This window comes from Leuresthes tenuis, unplaced genomic scaffold (genome assembly GCF_036924035.1).
Source record: "Leuresthes tenuis unplaced genomic scaffold, fLeuTen1.0.hap1 SCAF_16, whole genome shotgun sequence".
Lineage (NCBI taxonomy): Eukaryota > Metazoa > Chordata > Actinopteri > Atheriniformes > Atherinopsidae > Leuresthes > Leuresthes tenuis.
The window spans coordinates 18,238,896-18,259,589 of NW_027325370.1; the positions used below are offsets into that span (position 1 = coordinate 18,238,896).

A 20,694-nucleotide genomic window follows, 5' to 3' on the forward strand; every position below is an offset into this window, starting at 1 on the left:
GTTTGGAGGAGTTAGAGTCAGAGCTTATATATAGGATAAAACAAGAGAGATTCAAGAATGTATCAAGAAGACGGCCCTTTGAATGGTAGTTGAAATCCGAGACAAGTGGACGATATCAAAAAGTCCTATCAGTGGCTAGAAAAGCAAGTTAGACAGCATGGACAAAACAGTCATAGCAGAACAAGATAACAAGATAAGGTGCTGAGGCAGGATCCCAGATGCAGAAGAGGCCTCAAAGACCACCCAGCACATAGTTTCAGGGTGTAAGATGCAGGCAGATACAGTATACATGAAAGGTCATAAACAAGTGATCGGAACAGTGAATAGGAACATCTGTACTGAGTATGGCTTTGAAGTTCCAAAGTCAGAACTAAGATCCTGTGGGGCTTCCAGATCCAGACAGTTAAACTTGTTATCGCTACCCAACTGGTCATTCCAACAGATAACAGAGATCTCTGTCCAGAAGGGCCCAGTCGTATGAACTGCTGCACAGAACCCTCCTGCTGCCTGGCCTGTGGTAGAGGACCCAGTATATGTGCACTTATCCACATGGCGGGTGTGGAGTTCATACATAAAACATCAAATACAGACTGCTGCTCAGATACACATTTGGGTCATTTCAAAAACAATTTATTTAAATATTTTCATTACAGTTGCATTGAACTAAGCATTTATCAAACTGCCAAAGGATTTATATTGGTAAAGAAGTAGACACAAAAATATTCTTAAACATATGAGTATATACAGCATTAAGCAATGATTCTGCTCATTGTGACATACCTTTTTATATAAGAAAAAAATCTGGGATGTTGTTGCTTACAAGCTTTTCGAAATAGATACCAAATAGAGTATGAATTCTTACATAGAAAAGTTCCCTTTGAAGTTTTACTGTTTTAGTTCTATAATGATAGCTCATGTGTGGTTTATTGGGCAACAACTCTTATTCGACTTCCAACAACATAACCAACATGTGATCATATCAGCGCAGAGAAACTAGCAGTCACTAGTCCTCACTGAAAAAAAAATTTAAGAAGCTTCTGTGTTTAGAAGAAAATTGTGTTTGAGACAAAATATCATTTAAATCCGTACTCTTTTGGAAAAGTAAAAACGTTTGAAATGTAGGTATGCACTGCTTTTTAATAAGTTAACTGATAAAGAACAAATATCAAAGAAAAAAAACAAGCATTATAAATCAAAAAGCTCGGAATACTAGCATCTCTTTGTGTGTATGACTGTACATATAGATCCTATTGAATATATAGTAGCCTGCATTTTGAGTTTAAAACCACTGAAAAAGGCACTGTAAAAAGAGCAATTTTGAAACAAACCACAACGCACTGGAAACTATTTGTAGATAGATAATTTTGAACATAATCAGGCCTGTATTTTATACTTTGTTAACACCCGCTTTTCTTTCACAATGTAAAACACTTGGATAATGGCAGCTCGACCTGAGTTGCTCACATCAGCACTCCCTAATCGGAGAATATCTGTGTTGTGCTTGATGGCTTGATGTGTGCTGGAGCAAGATAACTTATAGTATAGTGACCTATATCCCAGTCATGCTGTCCCTTATTGTGCTCAATAATCTATGCGTCATTTGTCATATTGAACACAAACACATTTCTGATTGCTGAGATCATGCAGTGATCAACACTGTGTACTGCATGTATTTACTACTGCTGGTGTGCATCTAAATTATTTTATGGTCAGTTTTGAGAGGATCCAGTAGAGGTGTTGCAATATAGAGGTATTGACGATAATCATGATATTAAAAGAATAAAATGCAGATAATGTGTTGATAGTCGGAATATAATAACATGTGATTTGATTTAAACTAACAAAATCAAAACATTTGGATTTTGTCCACTTTTAAAGTTCCTTACACCTTCATTTGTTTGTAATCTATTTGCTAACAAAAGGAATGAAAAACTCAAAAAGCGATGATTAATTAGTCTGACAGCAATATATTTAATGTAAGTTTTGGATTGATATCACAATAATATAATTGTCGTGAATTCCTTTGGCCATGAGTGATTTAGTATTTCTCGAGAAAAGATTATCATCATTTTATTTCTTTTTTTAAATTATTCTTATGTGAGAATGTTTGAGCCGAACATGTTTTGGAGCGAGTGTCAATGACCGTCAGTGGTGCCGCACTTGAAAACACTTCCCAGTTAGCCTCACGGTTCAAATATGTCGGAAATGTACATTTTTTTCTGCACATTATACCGCTGTTGCTGGAATTACTGAGAGTGTTACACAGGGCTTAAAGGATACAACGTTCTACCCCAAGATCATTGTCGTAAAATCCCATGTTACTATACTTTATGTGTGCCTGAGAGAGATAGAATAGTAGAAATAGACAGAATGGCAAAGAGACGGCACATGTGTGTGTGTGTGTGTCTTGAACTGTTGCATGTAGAAACTGGACCTGCTGTTACAGTACATTTGAATGAAACCGAACTGTAACACATGTCTCATGGCTGCTGCTGATACTGGCTCTCTGTGGCTGTGTAGAAATCCTCCAGGACACTCTGTAGGTAGTCAAAGGTGGGACGGTCCTCTGGTTTGTTCTTCCAGCACTCCAGCATGATTTCATAGAGTTCGGTGGGACAGCTGTCCAGGCGCTGCATGCGGTAGCCCTTCTCCAGGGAACGGATCACTTCTGGGTTGGTCATTCCTGAAAACAAGTGTGCAAGATTGAGCTAAGAGACACTGCAGAGTATGACACTTTTTGTAGTCATTACACACAGATGATGCATCTCTCTAATTTCGATGATTCCCAAACATTCTCTCTGGCTACTTTGTTGAGTGAGCATCTGAGATCTCAACTGACCTGAAGTTTGCAAACATGTTCGTGGCTCACTCAGTCATGTGATAGCTTTTTTGACAAGTAACATTTATCCAGTACAACAGTATAACAGTGGTGTACTCATTTTGGAAGGTCCTATGAAACCAAGCTAACTACACTGAAATGAGGGGACTACCTACCTGGGTATGGTGTGCGTCCATAACTGATAATCTCAGTGAGCAAGATACCAAAGGACCAGACATCAGATTTGATTGTGAAAGAGCCGTAGTTGATGGCTTCCGGGGCTGTCCATTTGATGGGGAATTTGGCTCCTGGTTATTGAGGAAAATCAAAAACCCAGTCAGTAAATTTGAAGTAAAGTTGACATTGTTGTTCAGACATTAGTTAACTTCTGCTGACCCTGCTGAGAAGTTTCCCATCCACTGAAACATCTTGCTCATTCAGTGAAGCGAGTCACTCTGATTTGACCTTTCTTATCTTTCACTTATGTTATCATATCATATTTCTCACACACAAAGTAATCGTCTGAAATGATAAATCCACAACTTCTGTTATTTCATCTGTTTTTGGGGATTCATTTCCTCACTTGTGCAGCATGTGGCAACATGACGCATGGCAGCGAACGAAACAGTACCTTCTCTGGCCGTGTACTCGTTGTCCTCAATGATACGCGCGAGGCCAAAGTCAGCAATTTTGCAGACTAAAGCCTTATTGACCAAGATGTTGGCGGCTCTCAGGTCTCTGTGGATGTAGTTCTTCTGCTCGATGTAGGCCATACCCTCAGCAATCTGGAGACAAGCGATTCAGTGTGACAGAGTCAAAACATAAGCAAATGTCAAAGGAAAGGAAATGCTCTGCTCTGCTTCTTCCCCGTTAGTGTTGGATTAGATCAGTCTTGCTTGTTATCTGAATATTTTAATTTAACAACCTAAATTAAATTAGGCAGATTTAACCCTCCTTCTCTTCCTTTCCCTCTCCCTCCTCCCCCCTCTGGAAGGAGTCATCTCTCTAGAACCAGCATGCTGAGCAACAGCTTCTTTCACACAGCTGTTAACTGGGAATCTGCTAACTTTTATTCTAATGTCACCGTGATGAAAGCTTTTGTGGTTTTGATGTCTGTGTCTCAACAGCTGCAGAATTGAAAAGATTGACCAAAACGAAATTTGGAAAACATGAATGTTTTCTCCAGGGGGAGCTTAAATTGGTCCTATACTCTGATCAGTCATAAATAACATTCTAAACTATTTCAGAGGATCAGTACTAACCAGCGAATGCTAACATGCTAGAATGCTAGTCTAAGATGGTTAGCATGATGAGCATTATACCAGTTAACCCTCTGCATGTTAACATTGTCAATGTGAGCGTGTCATCACCGTAACATCAACATTTAGCTCAAAGCATCACTCCTGAGATGGCTACATTTTTCTTCTTTATCTTCAGAGTTGGAGGATAAAAAATGTAAGTACAGAAAAAGAAATGCATTTCAGCTTCTGCTGAAGAACCTGAAACACCTGCTTTTGAAAATATCATCAGGATGTATACTGAATGTAACAGCTGATGCACTCAGCACCAACATGGACTTATCGTTTTCTTTCATTGTTTTCTTTTATAATTTTCCATTTTTCAAGTATGGGTAAGACCTCTTTGTTCCCTTTTTAACATAACAGGGGGGACAGATGAGGACTGAAAACAACAGAACTGCAACTGAAAAGCTGTATGAATGAATTCATTCTGACAGATAAATTCTCACCTGGGCAGAGAAGTCGATGAGCTTCGGGAGTTGGAGACGGTTGCCTTCATCGCTCTTTAAGAAGTCTAATAAACTGCCTGTGGTTACACACAAACACAGTAAAAAAAATAATGCCACACAGCTAAACAAAAAAGAGATCTCAACATTAGCAACACAAGCAAAAATAATTATAACCTCAGTACAAAAACAAGAACTACAGAAATGTTGTTTTTCAAAAATAAAAATGCTGCAAACATAGATACATACAAATACAACACACATGCAAATGCACACTCTGGCATTCACCCACAGGCATACCTTTTTCCATGTACTCAGTAATGATATAGATAGGCTCCTCCTTGGTGACCACAGCATTGAGCCGAACCAGTTTGTCGTGCTGTAGACTCTTCATCAGGTTGGCCTCCATCATGAAGGCTTCCACCGACATGCTGCCTGGCTTCATGGTCTTCACAGCCACCTTGGTGTGCTTATTGTACATAGCTTAAAACAGAAGAAAAAAACATCACAATTAGACGATCGATTGCTAGCTTTCTAATATCTGTGAAAAATTGGGATTCTACTATAATACAGATCTGTCTCACCCATCCAGACTTCTCCAAACTGGCCAGCACCGAGCCTCCTGTCCAGTTTGAGGGATGATCTTGGGATTTCCCAGGCATCCTTTTCCCATGGTTTCTCAGGTTTGGGGCTCAAACATGGAACAGTCAGAGTCTGGCAGAGGCCATCTCCTTGCTCTGAATATAGCAGAAAAAACATCTTTAATGTTTTAATTATGTTATGTATGTTTAAGGTATATAAAATGATTGGTTTTCTTGATTGGAAATGATGCTCAAATTAATCCGCGAGCAATGCTGTAAGTTACTCATGTAATGAGCTTGATGTTTCCCAGGGATGAAGATGTTTCAGTTGGCCAGCAGAGGATGCTGTGCACAACTTTAAGCACAGTACTTAACAGTGGGCGGAACTGGAGTTGCTAATTATAGAATGAGTTCAAATTTTATTAAGATCAATATGAATTTACAATACACTACTCAGAAGATCATTTAAATAAATAGAGACTATAACTTAACAAAATAACGTAAACGCAGTTGTGACAAGTTGAAATCATCCAGTGGAACCCACCAAACTATCGTTTTCACCCTTGTAACTTACTCTTGTAATGGCCGACCAGCTCTTGCAGGGTGCCAAAGGTGATGCGGGGAGAGATGTAGAATCCTCCGTTGTCCAGCGTTCGGATTTTATAATGTTTAACTGTATCACCAGACTGGGCATCAAGGTCCCTGACGGACAGAGAGTAGCTGCCTGTGGTGAAAGAGATACATATGTTACCATGTTATCCATTGTGGAGATAGAGTTCTTTTCAATGCTGATGCCAATATATCTTTTGAACTGAAAATTAATTAATTCATTAATTAATTAATTTGAACCAACTCAACAGTTTTAAATTCAGAATAATCAGGATTAACCTGAATTGTTGTCTTCCTAATCAGTTAAGCTTCCAAAAGCAGTTATGTAGCCTGAATCGCAAGCCCACACAACATTGTTTAAACATGGTGTTTATACTGATATGGCTTATATGTTAGTGAAATAATGTTCTTTCACATATCCAAGTTGGCAAGATAAGCTTTCATTTGTTTTCATTTGTCTCTAACTAATGTTTGTTTTCTCTGAAAATATCTCGCTTGCTGGTTCCTAACATTGTCTGTCCACTGTTGGGTGCTGTGCAGGTACTGTAGAATAGATTATGAGAGGTTATTTTGCATCATGAACCATTTTTTCAAAAGAGCAGTGAGAGTGAATTTAAACAATCAGCCATAAAACCAAAACAGTGCCATAGATCTGCTGACACGTTGGACCAGTAGACCCATAAACTCTCTGGTCCCAGCTGCCAGTTTTTTGCTTTCATATTATTTCATTTCTCATTTTCATTCTTCTCTGGATCAGAGTTTATTCTTGTTGATCTGTGACCTGAGTGGTTACCGCTTGCTGTACAACATTTTACCTTCAAACCACTCTCTGTGATCCCTCTTCTCTCATTATTTCTCACACAAACTATGTCGTCCTCATTTCCACCTCTGCGTGATGCCCAAAGAGCTTCATTTGAAATCTGCCACCTCCTAACTTGCCTTATCAACATTTCGTCATGTCTAACTGACGCACCATTTGTAGTCTAATCATCAAAACATTTGCTATACAAATCTTTGTACATCAGTGAATTTAATTACATACTTTCAATTGCTCTCCCCTTGAGTTGAGGGGAATTGCACTGATATTTCTTTCTAAAAGCAGCTCTTATGATCAGTCATTAGTATCGAGACTTTAACCCTTTTATGCATCTGTTTAGCATTCTTCCACCAAATGTGTTGCACACTTCCCTCAAGCACCTACATATGATTTGTTAACTAATTTATGTCCTTTAGCTCAGTTAAAGACCTGACATTTGTTTCACTCACCCCTGGTGGTCTCGCTGTCTCGGATCATGAAGGATCCGATTCGGTTCCCAGGGGCCAGCAGCTGCCTCTCAGCATCTTTCCTGCTCACGCCCTTAAAGAACCACCTAAACAACAGGAAACAGATCAGTTAGTATAGAAGCTTCCTAACGGCTCTCGGCGCACATGTCCTTATTTTCAACTGGCAGTGTTTGCTTTGTGTTCTTGTTATTTCCTGTCTTTAAAAGACTACAAATTGTGCTAATTTGAGAGAAAATGTAAATCTAAATGAGGAACATACATACTACCACTTAAGTGTGTTTTTGGAAAAATATACAAAAATTGATATTACACACTTACTCTTCTGCCTCCAGAGTATCTTTGGCTACATAATTACTGGGGATGAAGCCCTCCTGACCTGTGCTGATTAACATAGCTCTCCACCACTCGCCTGATCTAAAGCATGAGGGGAACAGAGTGACGTTAAAGACATACATCATAAACACGACAATCAAATTTCTGTGGTCTTTTACACAGTTGTCAGGTTACTTACTCCTCTAAGATCTTGAGCTTTTCTCCCTTCTTGAAGCCAAGGTCTCCCTCATGAATGGCCTCATAGTCGTACAGTGCCATGGCAATAGAATCACCTATTATAGTAAAATAAGTGAAAATCTTTTCTTTTACACACAAACATAAAAAAAAAAAACATTTTGAGGGATATTCTTGCTGATATATGTGAGTGAACATGAGCTTGTTGGATGTTGTTTCTGAGGACACTTTGTATGCCTGATAATAATAGCCGCAGAGCTGGTCCTCTGTGTGGTGAGGCAGAGAGAGGAGTTATCTCTCCTTCCTCTTTCACGCTCAAAGACTTAAAGACACGCTTTTCTGCAAGTAACTCACACTGACCTACGTCACACCTCTAAAAAACAGATTGTTGTTGGCGCATTTGATGGTTTTGTCGACACGAGTTCAGAATCACACCTGACTTCATTGCATCGCTGTTTTTGATACAGGAATAAGTAGAGGTGTTTAAGGGTTGCGTTACAGTGAGAGTGAAATACAGTAAATAGACTTACCATCTGGAGAGTTCGCATTGGAAGGCATTTTGGCCTGTGAAGAGAAAGACAGCGTTCCACAGGTGTCAGTTCTCCCAAATACTTATTTACAGCTTGTTTTGAGGATTCAAAGTGAGTATAAAAACACTGGACTCTTCATGATTTACATTTCGACATGACACTCAAGCAAGAGTAAAGACTCATTTGGAGTCATATCTTTCAAGCTATAAGATGATAGTCTAATATCCACCTTCTATTTTGGTTGATTTTAGCTCCTGATGGAAATATTTAGCTCTTTAGTTTTACTTTCTTCAGCACTTAACTTTGCCTATCTGCTGTTTGAGGCTGAGGAGGAAATATACTGGGAATTTGACATTTTCTGCAGACCCTAAAATTGATAAATATAGCTGGAAGATTGATTTCTAAACCAAAAAACAGACGCACAATACACAGGATTTTTTTTGTGTTTTCTTAAGATATTATTTACAATGTTCAACTAAATTAACATCAAAGTCCAGCGAAATGATTAATGACATTTCTACAAATTCTTGATTTTAAAGAGCACCGTTAAGTTAAGGCTCAAATTCAGCCGTAACAATATCACTCAGGGGACTATGAACATTTAAAGTGCTGAAAGGAAGGACAGACTTTGTCACGTCAAATGAACACATCTGCAGTTATCTTTGGTTGAGGTTGGATTTGGTTGGACTTTTTTTTCAAAGTGTGTTTTCTTTAACCCTTGAAGCATCCAAAAGTGAAAAGAAGCAGAGCTATTTTAAGACAGGTAGACTCAGTGACTGTAAACGTAGAAACTAATTTGTTAGAAAATACATTGTGTGCAAGTCTGTATGTTGCTTAACTCTTTTTGACTACACATGTCCTGCCTGAATGCTCTGGTTCTGCTTCTGTCACTTCCTCTTTCTTTATGGAGGGTAAAAGACATGTTACAGTCAGCACACAGGAAGCACGGACCAGGGAAACCACAGTCACACAAAGTAGCACAGTTACTTTAGCCATGCCACAAGTCTAGCGAGTATGCAAACTCACAACAAGTCATAGGGCCATGTCAAGACTTTTTGTTGGCATGCATTATTCCAATGTGAAAAGCACCGGAGAACTGCTTCCTATCAGTTGTGGCTATAAATGATGAAATTGTGTGTTCTTTTCTCTTTTGAACTCTTTTGAACTCGTCACACTTTTACCGTTTCTGCATCAACACTTCCTCATTGTCATTTAAAGCCCGGCCATTACTGCAGGTGGATCTGACCATTGCATTTGAAAAATACCAAATGAATATTAGTTCAAAAGTACGTTTCAAATCAAAGCTTTTATCTATATTCTAAGAGGGTCGATGAGTTATTATTAAGATTTGTTGCTTATGAATTTAAACCACTGAATCCCAATTTACCCCAAAATTCAATAGAAATATGAGTAACATGTCTTTTTTCCCCATCATATACTCTTAACAAAATTGGAAATATCTTGTTCACGTTTCTGCTTTTGGCAGGTATAATAATAATTACTCTGGAGGAAAATGCCTACTGTTATAAACAGCACAAAACTCAATCGATAATGAAGTATCAAAATCCCACTCTTGCAGCTTTTAATCCCATAAAATCTCTCCTGCACTCCACAAAATTGTACATTTAGAAATCATTGCCTTTTAAAGAAGCCTCTTATGGCCTTATGATTGCTTGGATAAGACATTTTTCCAAATTCAGGGGATGGGAATCTTGGAGTTTGGTAATCTTGGCATGCACACATCAATGCACACTGACAGTGTCTAGCAGCTAGTGGGCTGAGTCCCGGCTGCTAGCGGCTATGGCTTACTCGCTTAGTAAGGCTAAAACTGGGCTTCTAGTCTCTGATAGCTCCTGGCTAACTTCTTCTTGTAGCTTGAGCTAACTTTTCATTTAATCGGTTCCTAACAGTGCATGCAAAATAGCTGAAAACCCACAACCATCCAAGCAGGACTGATTCCTCCAATATTCTGAGTGAAGAACACAATCTTTTTTACCTTGCCCTGTAGATTCAAAGCATAAATCTTAAACTATGGCACTGATGGATGATTTTGCGAATAATGTCCGGTAAAACAATGAAAAAATATTAAGGGCGTGTTAACTAGGTTTTTTTTTAGCAGAGGGAGACTTTTAATGGTTTTAACTAAGTAACTCACACCTGTAAAAGAGAGCTGCTGTTCTCTAAATTCAAATATTAGACCTGAATGTGTCTTCTACTGCTAGACATGTCATAGTAGTTTGTATATGTTGTATTGCATTTTTAAGGAGAGTAAACGATTACTCTTAAGTGAGATATTTTCCACAATTTCTCAGCTGCTGCGTGCCATGTGACAGTCATATCATTATTACATACAGCTTTGCTCCCAGAGGTGGGGTCTTTGACATAGTGGGCCGTCTGTGCTCGGCTCTGTGGGTCATCGTGTCCCGTCCCTTTGCTGAGAGGCTCCTGCTCCTTCTTTGAGCCCACACAGCCCATGGTGCCGTCTGCAAGATGACGAGAGAGGAGAGACAGCTAGATGTGAAAGCTGCAGAGAAACTGTCAAAACTAACCAAACCTCACTTGATCTCTTACGCAGAGAAACATGGAAAGTCTTGAAGGTCACACCAATGTATCATCAACCATAAACCAAATGTGCAGAACACAAAAGATATTTTAATTTACTGACAAAGTCTTTTGAAACACATTTGATCTTACCGTTTACTTGCTCGTTTTAAACCTTTGTTACAAAAGCACAAAAAAAACAAGAACTCATAGGCTGTTCAAGCAAACTGCTGCTTACAACCCACAATGAAGCTTGGTTGTGATACCAACCGTTTCCAGCCATAGTCACAATTACGTGAGAAAATGAGGATGTGAGATGACATATTTATGAAACCGTAAAGTTGGCATAATTGAAAACATTGGACCCCAGCCTGAGGTACTGTGGTTCAGTTTCAGTTTAAAACCAAGCTCTACTCTGCTTTTAAAATGGATTTTGAAGACATTAATTGTGTTATGCATTGCAATAACAGACCCCTATTTTTCCTAAACCTAACAAAGCTGTTTTGGTGCCTAAAACTAGTTAGAGGGGTGGAAAATACTTGATACAATATTCCATCCATCAGTAGGAACATTCATTCTTCTTATAACTAATATTCAGAGGACGATTTAAGAGTGGAGGTCTAATTTGAATAGAGGACAATGCTGAAATACTTAACTGGACTGGCTGATGCTTTATTAAAAAATTAAACAAACTAGAAACAAAGTTGGAGGTGTAGCAGGAAAAGAGCTGAAAATATTTAGAAATTTAGTCCTCTGATTATTAGTCAATTTACGTAGCTGGAAATGCATCAAATGTACATTACTCAGCCTCAAAGTGACATAGTGATCGTCTGTGATTAAGTGATTAATACATAAACTGATTAAGCTGTATTCAAAGCACTTAGTAGGAATTAGTCTCTAATAATGAAATTAGAGTTCACAAACAACTGTTGGCATCTGCCAAACGTCCTTTTGAAGAACAGAGCAACACTCCACCTAAACATGAAAGGCACAAAGAAACAGTGTTTATTAGTCTATTTAGGGTACTGTAGAAATGTAATGGTGCAATGTGGAAGACTGTGAGGAGCCGTGGGATCTCTTGACTCAAAGATCCCAAGATCACAGTGCTTCCTATTCTATTATAATTTGTTGTATTTCTACCAATAGCTTCCAAATTCCAGCACAGCAGAGATTTATGGAAAAACGTTCGTTCTCAGGTTAAGTTTACAAGTTTTGCTGACCTTCAGTGGTGTAACTTCTGCACCAGAGTGTGCACAGGTATAGTGTGAACATATATTTATTAACACTTAAATAATGAATGTGTTTAACCCACATTTGTTGCAAAAACTAGTACCGTGTCCACTTCAACTTTCTTAAAAAAAGTTTCACAAGTTATAGAAATGTATTTATTGTGGAGGTCTAGAAATTAGAAAGGGTATAACTGCATAAACACCTCCATGCTGAAGTGAAATTCTTGCTTTGATTTTGTGCGATTGACTGTTTATTCAAACTGTCCAAAAACAATTAGTGTTATATCCACGATGTTCAATGTGCTAAACGTCCCTACTAGTCATTGAAAGACATAAATACTGATGAAAAATAACTAGTGTGGAGCCGTGTGTGAATCAGAGGTATAATGGAGAACTAAAACATTGTCTTTGGCAGTTGGCCCTTACAATAAATTAATGTTATTTTAAAATGTGTCACATTTTGAGTGGGGACGGCACGAAAATATGACTCTGATGTTCGATAATCCTAACCGCAGTAGACAGACTGAGAGCATCAACATGTGGTCTAACTTCGGCAGCTCACTGGGTGATAGCACAACATATGCTTATTTATAAGGGTGTTGTAACATTCTCTAATCACTACACTGCTGATGTATATCCTGAATAATTAATAGTTTTAACAGATGTTAACAACTGAAGTGTTGCTGTCAGTATGAATGCGATAAAGATCTTTCGAGAAACAACACTTCGAGGTCTCATGTTTCGTGGCAATGAATGTATTTCCACACAAGACACACCTATCCCTATCATCTAGGGAGTGTGTAGTTTGGTCCTCGTACCACACAGCATTTATGTATTTATGCATGTAAATGCAGATCAATGAAACAAAGGTTAACAAACAAGAACGAGCAAGAACAAAGAGGAAGTCTGTGACGGGACACAGATGTAATGTTTTATAGCATGTCAGCTGCACAGACGGGAGAGGACACAACAGAGACGGTTGGTCAGCAGGTTCAATCCCTCTGCTTGTAGAGGCTGATTATTGCACTAAAGGAAGTTGTGTTGGTTATGAGTGTTTGCAATGCAAAGCCCTGTAAAGAGTCACAACAGAGCTACTGTGAGGTGCCAGTAAACAAATCTCAAATGCCAAGAGACATCGTCAGTTGAAGAGCTTTAAATGTTCTGCATGAGGTGTAACTGTAGTTAGAATCAGAATGGCCTCTGTGGCCTTGTGTCACTCGTGTGCAGTAGGTATAGCAATGGAAAATGTTTAATTTGAAGACTCAGGAAGTGGTGTTACTAGGGAAAAAAAAATGTGGTGTTAACATATTTGCTTCCTTTTTTGTCTTTTGTCGGTACAATGTTCCCCTTCTGATGTCTAATAAAAGGATGATCGACTGTTTGACATCTACTAAAAAAATTTCTGAGAAATTGCTGAACGTGATGAACGGACATGGCTCTCGGTCCCATTTTCACAGTTGAAAAATGGAGGTCAGCAGGAATCTGATGGTAAAATATTGCCCCAGTTTGGCTCAGTAAAAATTGATTTGTCTGAAGCCCATGTTTAATGCAACGGCAATACATGTCAAAGGCAGGCCAACACTGGCACATAGTCTCAGTAAAAATGGTTTCACTAGGCTTGCTAAGTGAGAAATAAAAACCTGAAGGCAGGAGAAAGCTTCACACAGACGCAGTCGCTGTGTTAAGGCTTCATTTGATTATCACTTGATCAAATGATAATGTCAAAGATGTGTCTCAACATCAGCACATGAGAAACTTTTTGAAGATTAGAATTCAATTCTTATTGACGATGTAAACCGTGTTTGTGTATATTTCTGGTATAAGGGGTCAGGGTATTACTTCCCATTGATGCCATCACCAGGGGAACTTCACTTTAACTCACAGTACCTTTAAAGGCTGCTTGACCTTTCGTTGATACACAATATACAATGAACATAAAACTTTCTATTTGTATTCATTACCAGTTTCATAATTACCCATACGAATCAGAGCACAATTTTCCCATCAGAAACGTTACAACGCTTACGCACTGACTCGTGAATCATGCATACGCCTGCGCCTTCGGTCAGCTGAGGTTTTGCAGCGGAGCCTACACATAGTCAGGAAGAAATTCCTTAAACACATGTAAAAACTTACATTGAATAAGAAATTAAAGAAATGAATTAGTGACAGGAATGTGTATCCACACTGCACTGTGTTTAAATACTTTGGAAATGATATCTGCTTAGACATTAATATTAGATCACTGTAACTGGTTGATATTATGGAGCCAAGGTTGCCAACACCTTTGGGGTGAGACAACCACATTTAGGCCACTCCTATGGTATATAATAAGTAAAGTGTCAAACGTGAGAATTTTGAACAACTATAATAAGGCCAAAAATGCTTAAGAGGAGGTAGGGAAAAGGTAGAGAGTGGCAATAATCTGTTGCTTAGCGCACCGCAGAACGGAGTTAAAGCCCTGTCAGACCAAAGCTGTCTAAGTACTTTTCATTTTTCTACTTTGCTGTGAACCTAAGGGCTAAGGCGTAGGGTTAAGTTGGTTAGGTTTGAATTTTAATAATTACATAGTTTCACGTTAGCATCATGTTGCCTGATTGCTCCTGGTAGTGTAAAATGTTAATATGTAACACTCTGCACCTTAATCGTGACACATGGACAGTCTCAGCTATGACTCCTGGGTGGAGTCCAGAGCTCAATCATTAAAGGAAAAGTCTGAACCTTTTATCAAAGACAAAAATGTTTCCAAAATGCAGTGTTTGAGGTAGTACTAGTACTCAAGGTACATAAATGTTTCCCATAGCTACAGATGGGACATCAATTCTCTAATCGCTGAAGTTACCAGCAACAATGGCAACGGCCTCGTAACAGTGAAAACACATTTCATTATACCATAAGTTATCATATCATAGTTAAATTATCATTTATAGACAGCTGATTTGATTTTTTTATATATTCACAAATATATATTGTAAAATAAACTAATAAAAAACTATGTACATTCATGAGTGATGTCCTAACAGCAGGGCTTCCAAAAAGGAGCATGACCTGTAACAACCTGTAAGTCCATAAAAACCATGGATTAAATAAATTACATATTATGGGTCAATAATTGAACTTCAGACCAGCTGTTAGAGTCTCATCAGTTTCAGCTCTGCATACTGAATCCCCTGCTGGGTGTAGCTTATAGCATAGAAATACAACAGCATCAGTCATGTTTAATAAAGTCAGAGGAAAGAAAGCAAATAAGCATATTTCCTGAAACTAAAAGTAGCTTCTTTAATAGCTCAGCCAATAATGAATGACCTCTGAAACAAGCTGAATTGGGGATAACACATATAAACTCTGTCTATAGAGTGTGTACTTTCTGTGTGAATTAAGAGGAATTTATGGGAATGGGAATAAACGGGAAATTTTCAAAAGGGAAAGTTGGGAAATTAAATATAATTTGTAAGAAATATATTGTAGCATAATCTTGGCTAAAACAATGGTGCAAATACTGTTGAGGTTCTATGCTATTCCTCAATCACAGGCACATGCACTACTTACTGCAGGGGCTATTCAGGCCACATGCCCTACATGCATTGTGCATTCCTCCATCACATGAACAGATGATTTCTAAAATTGAACTACTGAAGCCACATATTTGAGCCTAAAGACTACATAAAGTCAAGTAAGTTTTGATGATAATATGACGTATACATATTTGATTTATGGTGTTAAAGTTTAACTAGCAACTATTAAACAAATATACAAAATGCAACCTATCTCCATTTCATCTTATCATGGTGCCAGCTATCTCACATGTGACAATATTTCTTCTGCCTCCTGCTAGATATTTTTCTGCAACCATTCAATTTTTTCTATACAACATCAGTTGTAAAATATTCTGAAGACAATTTGATTTCTTTAGCTATCTATCTGTGCATTGCATTAGCATTTCTTAAACTTTTTTTGTCATCTAATTTAACAAAAAAATACCACGTACGGCATCCAACCTTTGGAGGCATGGAAAGCTATGTTTCTCACACCTACAGATGTATATTACTGTGTCACTGGAAAGTTAGAAATGATATACTATAGCTTGTTACACAATCATCATGCTAAACAGCAGTCTGACCATAAAGTGTCATTTGTCATCCTAATACATAGAAAACAGTGGTTAGGCCAGAGCCTTTCGCACCAGTTTAGTGTAAAATTATTAAACTAATTTCTAATCTATGACTTAGGTTTCTGTTTTGCATACACTACTTTACGAAAACGAGTGCCATTTTGGTACAAAAAATGCCTACATGGCAATATATAAGTTTGTTCTGTTGTTGGGGATATGAAAGAGAAATCTATGAGAAATTCCTTCTGACATGGTCACAGTTTCAGTTCTGTGAACTTTTTGTTTTTTCCATTACTGTGCGACTTATCTGTCTAGACCACATCAACTTTGAAAATAGACCTTTCCAGTTAAAAGACACAAATTAATAATAGTTTTGATCTAACTATATTCTATGAAATAGATTACATTCAACATGGTAAAGGAACTCAAAGACAAAAGTCATATCTGTGACCAAATCAATGGCTACAGTCAGCAGCTGGTTACCTTCAGCTTTGCATATGGACCCAAAAAAGTGGCAAAGAGAAACCTCGCCCTATCCAAGTAAAGCAATGTTTGCCTATAAACACTAATATGCCGTATGTATAATCTGCACAAAAATTATCATTAAAAAAAGTTAAGAGAAAATCAATTTGAAGGTGGTTAATGATGGACTTTAATGGTCAGTTGTGCCGAGTATATAATGATGATAACCAAATTTAACAATGATTTTAGACTACTATCTGCAGCTGCAGTTAAATCTCTCTAATAATGCTGAATACACAGTTGGTTTCAATCCAAAATATGTCATATTGAGAAAGTTATGACTCAAACTTCACCATAGCTCTAATGCTAACAACAAAATGGCTGCTAATGGGCCACAAGATCTAACACTAAGATAATGCCATGGTGAGTCAAACTCGATATCCCAAGACTATATTGAAATAGTTTATTTAAAGGCACAATTCAATTCCTCAGACACATACTTAAAACAACTGTGAGAAACAGTTAGCAATTCAGCAAACACTATATTAGCATTTTACACAGCTGGCATTAGTCACCATGAGCATAGTGAACCCACGCAGAAAAAAGCTTGGGTTAAATTTTCTTTAATTATTCGTCTTACTTGAAAGAGGAATAATGTTTATTTATTCTCTCAGAGGTTAACATTGCCGCATTCTAAAATAACCCTGTTTTAACTGGTAATGTCTAGACGAGGACAGCCATTTTTCTCAGCCATGTTTAAAAAAGCATGTTCTCGTGTTCCTATCTGTGTTTTCTATCTGTTTCTCGTGTCTATTTTGATCAAGTTGAACTATAAAGCAGATGTTTAACCTGTTCGGTAGCCTATTTTGATGATATAGAACTTCGAGTGAACTGTCAACTTTTTGATTACTTTGTAAAATAAAAAGGCATCTATAGAGTTGAAAAGGTTTTCCATGACAGTGCAAATCTATCTGGTTCTCAACACTTTCTTTTTTAGGCTGCAACTTTCGCCTGAATAGCAAGTTTCTTCTTCTTCTTTCTATTAAAAATTTGAACAATAACAAATTCCGCTAACCTCTTCTAGCTTTAGCATCTGAATAGGATTGTCACAGACACAAGATATAAAACTGGTAACTTCCGAATCTCTGACTAATCATGCACTGATGGGCTTAACTGACCTTTTTTTTTTTTTTAAACTATTTTGGAAAAGGTTTGAATTTCTTGCGCAACATTTTTCCTACACTTGTCCTACACTTTATCTTTAAATTAATATAATGAACACTGGTAGTTTAGCTCAAATATTCAAGTCCTTCACAATTCCTAAATGAAAATGAAAATATGAACTGCTGCCTCTAACATGCTCTAACTCTGAGTCAAGCATTCATATGAAGGCCCAGTTCACTAGAATCATATCTGTACCATGCAAATAAGCACCAGCTCTAACATCAGGCTTGGCAGTCATATATCTAGACCCCTGGACAAACAACCACATTCAGCACATGCCCTCAGTTTTTGTAGATAACAAGTGAACGATTATCCCAATCATTTCAACACATCAAGCAATAAGACACTGTTTGCTGCAATGACTTACAGCTGAACACTACGTTTATAGCAGCACTCGTGAGCAGGTCCGTGTTCAGTTCAGCTTATGTTCATATTGTGGCCTCATTTAGGCAGGATCCGATGAATTATACTGCCTCTAAACTAATTTGCTTTAGCAGGACATACGAGCGAAGACTCTCTCAAGAGACAGAGAACAGGAATAATTCATGTGTGTTCTGTTATGAGGGGTGATTTCTGCAGCAGCTGTAAATGTTTTGAGCTGTGAGAAGCTGCCAAGCTGTGTGTACCTGTCTGGAACTGCCTCAGGCCAAAACATCACCTGCCATTAGCCACAGAAATGAAGGAAGGAGGGACAAAAATAAATTAATAAATAGCTTTACTCCTGCCTGCCACTTGCTATACTATTGTCAAGTTAAGACTGAACATAAGAATAACTCACCTTGCAGTGTTTCTCACTTTTTATTTCCTGGCCAGCATCAGAAGACTATTTAATCTTAACAGTGCGGTTAGTGCAACATTTATGTGTCTATATGCTTCAGTGTGTCATACTTGCCATGATCAGTCAGACCCAGTTCAGATGGCAGATAGTACACATCTAAAACCTGACAATATTATCCGATTAGATGTACAAGTTAGACACCTTGTTCACACAGTGAACAAACAATTCCTTTCCATACTTTACTACAATTTTCTTGCATTAAAAATTACGTCACTACGATGTTTTATATGCCAAATAGTTTTTTGGCTTTTTAATGTAGATGCTTCAATAATGATCCTTTACATACCACTTATTAAAAGATTCATAGATTTCACTCCAAATGTGATATCTTGTGTTTTGGACTGAGAGTTGGACAAATAAGAATTTGTGTTCACCTTATGATAATTTACAGAGAAGATAAATCAACATGTTTGGCTGATAAGGTCGAATGATTACTTAAAGAATGTACAGTTTTTAAAAGGTTGAATAAGTTGAGCTTTAGAAAACCTGATAAGTGTAAGTGTGTAAGATGTTAAGTTCAACTGACACCGACATTTGACATCTTTGTCAGGTTTGACTGACACAATGAATTTCGGAGATGTGGCAGTTAAAGCCATGTCATTCTCTGATGATGCTGCATTCAAGGACTTTATGGTAGGGGCTGTGCATTGGCCTGTGCATTGGCCTTCAGACACTCCCAATTTCCATCACGCAAAGGTTATTTAAACCACACACACACACAAAAAGTTTTTTTTTTTCAGATTTAACACTCAAAACATGCATGCGAGTATTTTTGTGTAATGTGCTACTTCTGTTTAATTACAAACTTAATTCAGTAAGTTGCGAGAGACCTCAGCAGGATCACGTCAACAAGAAGCGTCACGTCAAATGATTATGAATTCATAATTCTGAACTAAAAACCAGCGAAAACCAGAATTATTTTGTTGAAGTAAGTTGGAAAAATTTGACAAAAAAAAACTTGACAAAAAATGACAATTTACTGAATCTATTTCAGTTTACACTGAATTTCAAATTGCTACCGATTATCTAATACACTATATTCTTACTGTTTTCTAACCCATTGAGTCATTTGGACTTATTGGGGTGCAATGACTCTTTACTTTTCTGTTTAAGACATTTGGGGAAAAACGAGGCAGATGGGACTGGCAAGGCTTTTTAGTCACCATTATGATGTAACACCAATAGTTCTTCAGCGTGCGTAACACACTAAGACTTCCTTAAGATTAAAGACAGCTGTATTAAGAGACTCACACGCTTCAGTGTACAAGTACAGTAATATCTCTGTCTTCAGGGGTCTTTGGGGGGCTCTGTTTTTGTTTTTCCATAGCTCATTTGGAATTAACGGACATGTCATGTATAGACAGTGTGAGAGCATAGAACTGAAACTAGTTTGGTTTCTGGTTTTGTCTACACGGGCAGTCTAAAAATAACTGACACATACAAGAAAGAGAAACAGTTGATACTCAGCTCTATATTCAGTGAGGACTCCTTACCCGGTAAAACTACCAGTAGAAGAACATGATGTTAATCTGTGTTTATCTGTTTCTTTGCGTGGTTTTCGCACATTACTGAGTCCTTTACATATTATTTGTGTACAGTAACGCCTACAGGCGACGGCTGCCTCAGCTCAGAGACCCCGAAGTTCCTCTTTTGAAACCGAGCATCCTCTTTGTAAAACTATTTCTGTTCATATATCAATCATGATAATAATCTATATAAAAAAAACGCCTTTTCATTCTGTCTTAAATTTCACTTGATCTTTTTCCTACTTTAGGTTTTAACACCTTTTCAAGCACTTGGGCCTCACAAGCAGGAAAATTCACTTACCGCGCTGTAATCACTTCGACTCGTATCACTGCAGTTGTAAATGATCTTCTAGACTGGGGTGATTGCGTAAAGAATATTCCTCATTTCGTTTTAGTAGCTTCCATCCTCAACCCTGCAGGGTTCGGCTAAAGATGCGGACAGGATGGCGGTGCGCGTCGCACTGAACTCACAGGAGGAAGTTTGAGTTGTGCGCATTTGACAGATGAGGCGGTGAAAAGAGGAACAACGTCATTCGTGCTCTTGGTTTCACTGGCTGAAACAACCACAGTCACTTTTTAGCCACTTCTTCGGCGCTATTTTGACAAAATGGACAGGTAAAAAAAAAGTATCTTGAGCGTTAAAACAGAATAGAACAGAACAGAAACTCTGTTTAAAATAGTTATCCAATT

General features: G+C 37.9%; 1 protein-coding gene across 2 annotated transcripts; it reads right to left on the minus strand.

Annotated features, from left to right (window-relative positions):
* Window positions 1-616: 616 nt before the first annotated feature.
* hck (HCK proto-oncogene, Src family tyrosine kinase) lies at window positions 617-20,506 on the minus strand. Of its 2 annotated transcripts, none has more exons than XM_072366510.1 (13): window positions 20,306-20,506; window positions 10,426-10,556; window positions 8,074-8,107; window positions 7,548-7,641; window positions 7,355-7,450; window positions 7,019-7,122; window positions 5,718-5,867; window positions 5,147-5,299; window positions 4,863-5,045; window positions 4,566-4,642; window positions 3,450-3,603; window positions 2,995-3,126; window positions 617-2,683 (listed from the first exon to the last, which is right to left on the minus strand). In XM_072366510.1, exons 2-13 carry the CDS (start codon window positions 10,546-10,548, stop codon window positions 2,481-2,483), a joined length of 1,503 nt encoding a protein of 500 aa, XP_072222611.1. In that variant the 5' UTR covers window positions 10,549-10,556; window positions 20,306-20,506; the 3' UTR covers window positions 617-2,480. The 2 variants fall into 2 exon arrangements, with proteins under 2 accessions (XP_072222611.1, XP_072222610.1); XM_072366509.1 differs by having other exon boundaries at window positions 20,302-20,506.
* Window positions 20,507-20,694: the final 188 nt, after the last annotated feature.